The sequence below is a fragment of the Scyliorhinus canicula genome, chromosome 12, assembly GCF_902713615.1.
Source record: "Scyliorhinus canicula chromosome 12, sScyCan1.1, whole genome shotgun sequence".
NCBI classification, from domain to species: domain Eukaryota; kingdom Metazoa; phylum Chordata; class Chondrichthyes; order Carcharhiniformes; family Scyliorhinidae; genus Scyliorhinus; species Scyliorhinus canicula.
Window position 1 is genome coordinate 120,159,932 of NC_052157.1, and position 11,260 is coordinate 120,171,191.

At 48.2% G+C, this 11,260-nt stretch overlaps 1 protein-coding gene across 4 annotated transcripts in view; it reads left to right on the forward strand.

Annotated features, from left to right (window-relative positions):
* The window catches only part of mettl27 (methyltransferase like 27), a 57,821-nt gene extending 50,285 nt beyond the window's left edge, over window positions 1-7,536 (forward strand). For all 4 annotated transcript variants that reach the window (XM_038813908.1, XM_038813910.1, XM_038813909.1 and 1 more), the window contains one exon: window positions 6,786-7,536. In XM_038813908.1, the coding sequence (XP_038669836.1) occupies window positions 6,786-7,024 (239 nt within the window). In that variant the 3' untranslated portion in view covers window positions 7,025-7,536. The remainder of the gene's footprint in view (window positions 1-6,785) is intronic.
* Window positions 7,537-11,260: the final 3,724 nt, after the last annotated feature.

Here is an 11,260-nt window from a genome sequence, read left to right on the forward strand (position 1 = left end):
TTCAGGTGTGCGAGCACACGGGCCCGCTTGACCGGCACGTTCAGGCCTCTTACATTCCAGATTATCAGCCCTCCCTCCCCAGCCGATTAGCCATAACCCTTCTTAGGCCAGCCACGTCCCCGCACTTCTCGTTCCTCCCAGCGGCAGACCCCCGCCCCGACCTCCTCTACAAACTCCAGCTCCCCCTTGGCCATTCCAGCAGTAACCCGGTTTCCCCCTAGCTGCATTGCTGCCCCCATTGCACTCCCGTGAGTTAGCGACTCCTGCTGACCCCGGCTACTCCCGCCATTCCATCGACCCCCCCCCCCAGTGTAAGAATCTCCCCCCCCTCCTGTCCATCAGCGGGCAATCCCCATCCCGCCCAACCCCACCCCTTCCATTCTCAGCGCGGGAAGAAAGCCGGTGCTTTTAGCACCGGCCCCGCCTCTTTCCATCCTTAGCGCGGGAAAAAAGTCTGCGCTTTCTGCCCATCCTGCCCCGCCCCCTCTGGCATAGTTTCCCTTCAAGGCCCAGTCCCAATTCCTCCGGCTCAGGCCTCCCCCTCTCCCCAGCGGGGCCCCATCCCCAATTCCAGCCACCAACGCCCACAGGCTTTTACCTGTCCAGCCCCCTGCAGGCCTGCCCGACAGGCAAAGGAGACACAGTGATCAACCCAACCACAAAATCCTCCCCAAAACACAACACAACAGTCCCGACCCCCCCCCCCCCCCCCCCCAGCGTCCCCTCGTCCACGGTCCTCAGTCCGAGTCCAGCTTTTCAGTTTGAATAAAGGTCCACGCCTCTTCTGGTGTCTCAAAATAGTAATGACGATCTCTGTAGGTAACCCACAGTCGCGCCGGCTGCAACATGCCGAACTTCACCCCTCTCCGGTGCAGCACCATCTTAGCCCGGTTGTACCCGGCCCCCTTCTTCGCCACCTCCCCACTCCAGTCCTGATAAATCCGGATCTCTGCGTTCTCCCACCTGCTGCTCTGCTCCTTCTTGGCCCACCTTAGCACACATTCTCTATCCGCAAACCGATGGAACCGCACCAGCATTGCCCGCGGCGACTCACTGGGCTTGGGCCTCCTCGCCAGCAATCAACGGGCCCCCTCCAGCACCAGGGGCCTCTGGAAGGACCCGGCACTCATCAACGTATTCAGCATGGTGACCACATAGGCACCCACATCTGAACATTTCTTATGGAGCGCCTCGTGTGTCTCCACTTTCACCGCCAGGCCCAAGATCTTGTCCTCATTTCCGAGACCTTTTGTCGGACCTCTCGGATCGCCGCCCCTTGGGCCGTCTGGGTCTCAAGCAGTTTATAAATTGAGGCCTTCATCGGTTCTAAGAGCTCTGACTTCAGCTCCGTGAAGTAGCGCTGGAGAAACTCCTGCTGCTCCTGTGACCACTGCTCCCACGCTGCCTGGTCTCCACCTGCCGCCATCTTAGCCTTGCTTCCTCGCACCTGTCTCTGCTCCAACCCCACTTTTTTCACTGCTCCACGCCTTGGCCAATCCATACAATTCCAGGGGAAAAATGTTATCCCCTTCCCACACTGGGGATCGTCGAAAAAGTGCCACTGGGAGCCCTAAAAAGAGCCCGAAAGTCCAATTCTCGCGGGAGCTGCCGAATGTGCGACTTAGCTCCGCATAGCCGCAACCGGAAGTGGGTTCTTATCCATTTTTAGCAGCAGGGAAATCGAAGCCTATCCCAATGTTTGTGGTAATACCATCCTACCTATTGCATCCTCAAACATCCCCACCATCAGTGGCGCCAACTTGTTCTTAAACTTCTTATAATATTGCACTGGGAACCCATCCGGTACTGCCACCTTCCCGATTGTCTCCTTTACCTCCTGTTCTCCCACCAGAACCTCCAGCGCAGCCCTGTCTTCCTCCCCCAAGCTCGGATACTCCAACTTTAGCCATCTGGGATGGCCACTTACAAAGAATCCGGGAAATATGGCCACCTGAAAAGAACCATGGGAAATACGGTCAATCCAGGATTCAGATGCTCAGAGCTTATGTGTATTGGCAATCAAATAACTAGACGCTATCGAAACCCCCAGCAACTTTGCATTCTAATGGCCCATTTCCCCAGAACAAAAGACCTGTACTCAAGTAACATACAAAAACAGACTCGTCGGCACCACTCCCTTTCCTTAGGGAGCACAAAAAGCCAAGGGCAATGACCACTCAGGACACGCCCCGCCATCAAGGCACCCACCCCTTTATTGGCCAAAATCGAAGGCAGTAATCAAAGCCTGTCGAATTATTGGGTCCAAAGCTAAGGACACCCCAAAGAGCGCGGAACCCCAGAAGGATAAACAGAGACACTGCCATGTGTTCAGTCTCTCATTGCCCCGGCCCTCGGTCTCTCTTGGCCCCGGCCTATGCCTAAAACCAAGTGTAGCATCATGACCAGAAGACAAGTTCAAGACCAATGATCGTTACCAGATGGATGAGCCCAGCAGAAACAAAGTCACTTCTCCAGACCCAGCCACTCAAGATCCGAACAAAGGCCTTGTTCCTCTGCATAAAGCCGGGTGCCTGAAGTTAAGTACAGGTTGTTGTAGTGTTAGGTGTAATTTAGCTTGTAGTGTTTTATGTTGTACGTCAAAGTAATTCTTATGTGTAAATAAACTATCATTGAACTTGAACTAACTAACTGGTTGTTTGGTCTTTGATCGATATCCGGTAAAACCTTGTGGTGGTATCATTTGATACCTGGCGACTCTGAAAGGCAGTATCATTATTAATAACTGCCATATCAGTATCCAGTTAAAAAGAGCAACATTATTGGCGTCTCCGGTGCCGATTGGCAACACAGTCCGTCCAGAAACTCCATCATCTCTCACTCCTCTCCCGGTGATTCCGACCTACACAGCTTCTCGTAAAAGTCCTCAAAAACGTTATTAATCTGCTCCGAAGCAACCACCAATTACCCCGTCCTATCACGCGCCTGGACTATCTCCCTCGCTGCCGCTGCCTCCCTCATACGCCAACAAACCTCCCCATTTTCATAAACTGCTCCCTTTGCCCGCCTCAGTTGGTGCACAGCCTTTCCCATAGACAGCCAGTCAAACTAACCTGAAGCTCCTCCTCTTGTCCAGAAGGGTCGGATCTGCATCTCCTGCGTACCTCCTGTCCACCTCCAACAACTCTGCTACCAACTTTTGGCGCTTCTCCGTGTCCAACTTAGCCTTAAACGAGATCACCTCTCCCCTTACTACTGCCTTCAGGTGCTCCCACACCACCGCATGCGACACTTCTGTACAATTAAATCCCACATACTCCTCAATCATCTTCCAAATCTTATAGCAGAAACTTCGGTGCCCCAACAACCCCACATCCATTCTCCACCCCAGACTCTGGGCCACCCCCTCTCCAAGACCACATCCACCCAAAGCAGCGCATGATCCGAGATCACTGTAGCAGAGTACTCTGATCCCTTGACTCCAGCCAGTAACGCCTTCCCGACTACAAAATAGTCTATCCTCAAATACACTTTGTGCACCGGGGAAAAAAAGGAATACTCCCACTCCTTCGGATGCAGAAACCTCCATGGGTCCACTCATCCCATCTCTCTCATAAGCCCTTCAGCGCCTTCGCCGCCCACTGACTGGTCAAGTGAGCGCAGCTGAGGCCTTAATATCGTCGTCTCTATCATCATATTCCAATCCCCTGCTACTATTACCTCATGCCTGTCCAAGTCCGGAATGGCACCCAGCACCCTCTTCGCAAACCCTGCATTGTCTCAGTTGAAGCAGTATACATTCACCAGTGCCACCAACGTCCTCTCTAATGCCCCCATCACAATCATGTACCAACCCCCCCACCCCCGGTCCACTGCCTCCATCTGAAATCTCACCTTCTTGCCCACCAACGCCGCTAACCCCCGAGCCCTATTATCGAACCCAGAGTGGAACGCCTGACTCACCCAATCCTTCCTGAGCCTCATCTGGTCATTCATTCTCGGGTGGATCTCCTGCAGCATCACCACATCGACCTTTAGGCTCTTTAAGTGCACAAACACCCTCAACCTCTTCACTGGTCCCCCCCCCCCTCCCCAAACCCCTCACGTTCCACGTTACTATTCTGACCATGGGTCTCTCACCCCCCCCCCCCCCGCACCTCCTAACTGACATCGTCGTAACGCCAGGCACCGACCATTGGGCCTTGCCCGTCCCATCTCTTTGTTGCCATTGAGCCCCTCCCTTCCCTCCCAGAATCCCCCCCCCCCCCATCTACATCCTGTTGAAAACACCTCTCCCTGTATCGATCCCATCGCCCTCCCTTTCACACCTCCCAGACCCAGGCTCCAGTGGACGCAGCCCCTCCCTACCACATCCCCGTTCACTAGCCAACCTTCGCTTGCTGGTGTGGAGGCCCCTGCCCAGGCACCCCTCCTCCCAATCCCCTCCCCCATGCCCAGTGCCTAAAAAAGCAATCATCCAATAAACAAAACCAGTGCAAGACACCGCGCCCCAGAAAACCGCCATCACCCAAAATTTTGCTAATCACTTCCCCAATGTGCTCCCATACCGAGGGTTACACTACCCTTCCCCACCGACCAGCCCACAAAAAAGAAACCCCAACTCCCAACCATTCCCACCCCTCATACAAGCAACTTAACATCCTTAAACCGCGAACAAGAAATGAACCTGTATACATTTCACCCCACCTTCCCTCAGTCCAAAACCAGACCCCAGTACCATCTCTCATTTTAACCCCAGTCCTTCAGCCGCCTCCACTGTCTTAAAATAGAAGTCCTACAAGTTGTAGATTACCCTCAACTTTGCAGGGTAAATCACGCCAGATCTCACACCATTGCTGTAGTATGCCATCTTCACCCAACTGAAGGTCGCCCGCCTTCTCGCCAGCTCCGCCATAAAGCCCTGGGATATACTTATACCAACTCCTGCCCACTGCACCTCATGCCTTTGTTTCTCCCAACTCAGGACCCTCTCCTTAACATGGTACTTGTGAAAGCAGATTATTCCCGCTCCTTGGTGGCTCATTCGTCTTCGGCGACCAATGAGCCCTCTCCAGTTCATACTGGGAAGGTTTTACACCCTACCCCAACAACTCTCCCAACATCTTTACAAAGTACTCAGTCGGCCTCTGGTCCTCCACCCCCTTGGACAAGCCTACAATTCTTAAGTTCTGCGCCTCAACCTGTTCTCCAGGTCCTCCAACTTAGCTCAGTCCTTTGTTGGCCTCCACCACCCTCCGCAGCTCTTCACCTATCGCGGTGAACTGGTCACTATACTGCGATAGAGCCTCTTCCACCCCCTTCAACTTCTCTCTTTGCTCCCGCACCTCTGCCGATATCTTCGACACTGCCGCCTTCACCGGGGCTTTCGCCTCCCCCACCAGTAACTTTATTGCTGCCATCATTTCTTTTCGAATCACCTCCATATGCTTGGCAAACTGCTTTTCAAACTCCTCGGCCGTCACCTTGGTCATCTTCTCTACTGTGAAGGCCGTTACCCCACCCAGTGACCCAGCCTCTGCCATCTTTTCTGCTGCCAGGTTCAACCGTTCGCTCGACGCCAAACCTTTGCTTGCCTCCTTCTTCACGCCGGCTGTTTTCTGCTTCTTCGACACCCCCCTCCTTCCTTGTATCTTGCTGCACCAGTTCATTCAAAAACTGCCCCTGGGTCCTGACATTGAATTCCCAAAAAATGAGCCTATATCAGGAGCCACCCCAATGTGCGTCTTCCACCTACATGCTGCCACTGGACATCCACTAACTGCAATCCTAAGTGATGCATCAATGTTAGCATGGTTGTTAGGCATAGTGTTGAGCAGACATCAACCCTCTTTTTACTGTGTTCAAAATTATATGCTTACATTTGTATGTTATTCTCAAAATACCATGCTGATTTGAGGAGAACTGAATATGGTGTCTGGTGACTTAGAATACAGAGCTAATTGAGGGGACTTATTAAGGGTGGCTAGCCATTGAACACAATGCTGAGGTATCAAGCTGATGTGAGAGTGAATCAGTTTGTTTCAGCTTCTGGAAAAATATGAGTCTAAAGACAGAGGCTGGGAGATATTTAGGATAACATGTTTAGCTTTTTAATCCAGAAGCCCAATTTCTGCCCCATTATTCTTCTGTCTTTCTACTCTCTGCTATCTGGAGCTTGATTCCCCTTTGAATAAACTTTACCTATGTGCCTCTTGCAGTTCCCTGAAGGGCCCATAGAGGAAGCCATTGCTCCTCCTTCCAAGTAGTATGCCCAACCACTTTAATTTCCTGTATAACAAATCTTCCTACTCTGCATACTTCTGGGAACTAACCTCACCAACTTCATTCCCATCTCTCTTACCTTAGTAACTGTCACACATTTTAGACTCTGCCAGATGACCAACAGTCACTGTGCCAATCCTCTTGAATATTTTGTTCCAGAACATGGGTTCATTTGTGAGTATGCCATTATCATTCAGCACGCAATTGTTTTGCCATCCAGCCTTTGACTGAAACTTGGACTTGTGGCATCTTGCACCTTACTGTAGCCTTTCAAATACAGGCACACTTTCCACTATCTGCTACACAAAAATCACAAAGTCATCAGGTAGTACAGTTTTAAATAAAATTCCAACCTGTAAATTTTCAATTTTAAAATGTTTGTTTCTGTTTTTGAATTTGTGCATGTTTTAATGCCAATTAATGAATGTTTTGGGAAAAATCAGGTAGCTTTTTTCAGGACAGCTTGAAATTTGTAAATTACTTGAACAGAAATTTGCAGAACGTTATGACAATTTGAGAGTATAACTTTGTTCTCTGTTTTTCAGGGGGCTTTGTATGCATGACTACCCGATCCAACACCTCAAACCAACTTTACAAGGAGCAGCTACAAACTGTAATAGAGGAAATGGAGCAGAAAACGTTATGGGAAAGAGTAAGAGTGCAAGAAATAGAACATTGGGAAAAAGCAACATCTGTACATGAAGCTGAAAAAAATACTGAGTACATCTCTGGCATAATCTATGTGTACCGAAAATCAAAGAGTCAGGATAAAAATGACAACTAACGGTGACACACTGCTGTCTCACTGCACTGAGGACCCGGGTTCGATCCTGGCCCCGGGTCACTGTCCGTGTGGGGTTTGCAGATTCTCCACGTGTCTGCATGGATCTCACCCCCACAACCTAAAACGATGTGATGGGTAGGTGGATTGGCCACACTAAATTGCCCCTAAAAGATTGGGAGGGAAAAAGAATTGGGCACTCTAAAAGAAAATTTAAATTAAAAATGACAACTAAGAATTATGAAGACAAAGCATCATCAAGGTTCAGTTGCTTCACCCACAGTACTGGCACATCACAGATGAGTATCTGATTGATAGGGAGGTCGATTCTGACTGACCACTCAGATTTCTGTATAAAATATTGGATTGTTGGTAGCAAAATTAGTCTGTTAAAATTTAAATTTCATTGCATCAGTTGGCTGAATGTCTACATCAGAATAGTAGCAGTGTTTTTGAATTGGAATGGAAAGTTATTAAGTGCATGTGAGAAAGTAATAAATGTTGATGACACCATAGTTGGAGTGCTATCAATAAAAACAGAAAATTTTGCAAATATTTGGTAGGTAAGGCAACATCTGTGGAGAGAAACAAAATTAATTTTTCAGGAAGGATTCAGATGAAGGGTCATTGATCTGAAGCGTGAAGTAGAACAAAGAACAAAGAAAATTACAGCACAGGAACAGGCCCTTTGGCCCTCTCAGCCTGCCCCGATCCAGATCCTTTATCTAAACCTGTCTCCTATTTTCCAAGGTCTACTTCCCTCTGTTCTCGCCCATTCATATACCTGTCTAGATGCTTCTTAAATGATGCTATCGTGCCCGCCTCTACCACCTCCGCTGGTAAAGCGTTCCAGGCACCCACCACCCTCTGCGTAAAAAACTTTCCACGCACATCTCCCTTAAACTTTCCCCCTCTCACCTTGAAATTGTGACCCCTTGTAACTGACACCCCCGCTCTTGGGAAAAGCTTGTTGCTGTCCACCCTGTCCATACCTCTCATAATTTTGTAGACCTCAATCAGGTCCCCCCTCAACCTCCGTCTTTCCAACGAAAACAATCCTAATCTACTCAACCTTTCTTCATAGCTAGCACCCTCCATACCAGGCAACATCCTGGTGAACCTCCTCTGCACCCTCTCCAAGGCATCCACATCCTTCTGGTAATATGGCGACCAGAACTGCATGCAGTATTCCAAATGTGGCCGAACCAAAGTCCTATACAACTACATGATCTGCCAACTCTTGTACTCAGTACCCCGTCCGATGAAGGCAAGCATGCTGTATGCCTTCTTGACCACTATCAACCTGCGTTGCCACATTCAGGGTACAATGGACCTGAACTCTCTGCACATCAATTTTCCCCAAGACCCTTCCATTGACCATATAGTCCGCTCTTGAATTTGATCTTCCAAAATGCATCACCTCGCATTTGCCTGGATTGAATTCCATCTGCCATTTCTCTGCCCAACTCTCCAATCTATCTATATTTTGTTGTATTCTCTGACAGTCCTCCTCGCTATCTGCAACTCCACCAATCTTAGTATCATCTGAAAACTTGCTAATCAGACCACCTATACCTTCCTCCAGGTCATTTATGTAGATCACAAACAACAGTGGTCCGAGCACGGATCCCTGTGGAACACCACTAGTCACCCTTCTCCATTTTGAGACACTCCCTTCCACCACTACTCTCTGTCTCCTGTTGCCCAGCCAGTTCTTTATCCATCTAGCTAGTACACCCTGAACCCCATACGACTTCACTTTTTCCATCAACCTGCCATGGGAAACCTTATCAAACGCCTTATTAAAGTCCATGTATACGACATCTACAGCCCTTCCCTCATCAATTAACTTTGTCACGTCCTCAAAGAATTCTATTAGGTTTGTAAGACATGACCTTCCCTGCACAAAACCATGCTGCCTATCACTGATAAGTCTATTTTCTTCCAGATGTGAATAGATCCTATCCCTCAGTATCTTCTCCAACAGTTTGCCTACCACTGACGTCAAGCTCACAGGTCTATAATTCCCTGGATTATCCCTGCTACCCTTCTTAAACAAAGGGACAACATTAGCAATTCTCCAGTCCTCCGGGACCTCACCCGTGCTCAAGGATGCTGCAAAGATATCTGTTAAGGCCCCAGCTATTTCGACCCTCGCTTCCCTCAGTAACCTGGGATAGATCCCATCCGGTCCTGGGGACTTGTCCACCTTAATGTCTTTTAGAATACCCAAAACTTCCCCCTTCCGTATGACAACTTGACCGAGAGTATTTAAACATCCATCCCTAGCCTAAACATCCGTCTTGTCCCTCTCCTTTATGAATACCGATGCAAAGTACTCATTTAGAATCTCACCCATTTCCTCTGAGTCCACGCATAAATTCCCTCTTTGTCTTTAAGTGGGCCAATCCTTTCTCTAGTTACCCGCTTGCTCCTTACATACGAATAAAATGCTTTGGGATTTTCCTTAACCCTGTTAGCCAAAGATATTTCATGACCCCTTTTAGCCCTCTTTATTGCGCGTTTGAGATTCGTCCTACTTTCCCGATATTCCTCCAAAGCTTCATCAGTTTTGAGTTGCCTCGATCCTATGCTTCCTTTTTCATCTTAGCTAGTCTCACAATTTTACCCGTCATCCATGGTTCCCTAATCTTGCCGTTTCTGTCTTTCATTTTCACAGGAACATGTCTGTCCTGCACTCTAATCAACCTTTCCTTAAAAGACTTCCACATTTCAAATGTGGATTTACCCTTAAACAGCTGCTCCCAATCCACATTCCCTAGCTCCTGCCGAATTTTGTTATACTCTGCCTTTCCCCAATTTAGTACTCTTCCTTTCGGACCCCTCTTGTCCTTGTCCATGAGTATTCTAAAACTTACGGAATTGTGATCGCTATTCCCAAAGTAATCACCGACTGAAACATCAACCACCTGGCCGGGATCATTCCCCAATACCAGGTCCAGTATGGCCCCTCCCCGAGTTGGACTATTTACATACTGCTCTAAAAAACTCTCCTGGATGCTCCTTACAAACTCTGCTCCATCTACGCCTCCAACACTACACAAATCCCATTCAATGTTGGGGAAGTTAAAATCTCCCATCACAACCACCCTATTGCTCCTACATTTTTCTATAATCTGTCTGCATATTTGTACCTCTACTTCATGCTCGCTTTTGGGAGGCCTGTAGTAAAGTCCCAACAATGTTACTGCACCCTTCCTATTTCTCAGCTCCACCCATATTGCCTCAGTGCTCGAATCCTCCATCATGCCGTCCTTAATCACAGCTGTGATATCATCTCTGACGAGTAATGCAACTCCTCCAGCCCTTCTACCTCCCTCTCTATCCCTCCTGAAGCATCTATACCCTGGGATATTCAGTTGCCAGTCCTGCCCTTCCCTCAACCAAGTCTCAGTTATACCAATAGCATCATATTCCCAGGTACTGATCCAAGCCCTAAATTCATCTGCCTTACCTGCTACACTTCTCGCATTAAAACAAATGCACCTCAGACCACCTTTGCGTTCATCATCTCTTCCCTGTCTACTCTTCCCCTTAGTCACATTGAGTTTATGGTTTCGTACCTTACTGGCTTTAGTTGCTGCTTCTTTACTGACCTCTAACTTCCTAATCTGGTTCCCATCCCCCTGCCACATTAGTTTAAAACCTCCCCAACAGTGTTAGCAAAAGCAATGTTAATGTTAAATTAGTTCCTTCGAATTCAAAGACAGAAACAGTGGAACAGAACAATACAACCCTATCTTAGTTTGCCCATCCAGATTAAAATAGGAGGATTTCAGATGGTCCTAAATATTTAATAATTATGAAATTTAACACTGCCAATGTGCAAAATATTTACATGATCACTGGTACTTTTAGTAAACTCTGATTCCATAGGTGTCTGGACATTAACTTTCACAGGTGCTTAGGGTTGCTGTTATTGGCATCATCCTGCACCCTATATGAGACTGGGATTAGAGGCACATTATTAATTATAAACCAGGTAAGCAACATTTGCACATTTGTATTTCAGCACTTCGCACCGAGTACTCTAATAGCAACAGATAAACATCAGTAGGGATAAACACCAGTGGGGAGGCAGTGGTACAAAGAGATTGTCACTGAGACCCAGGGCAAGATCTGGGGACCCGACTTTGAATCCTTCCAAGGCAGATGGTAAAATTTGAATTTAATGAAAATCAGGGCCTTAAAAGTGATGATCATGAAACTATAGTCGTA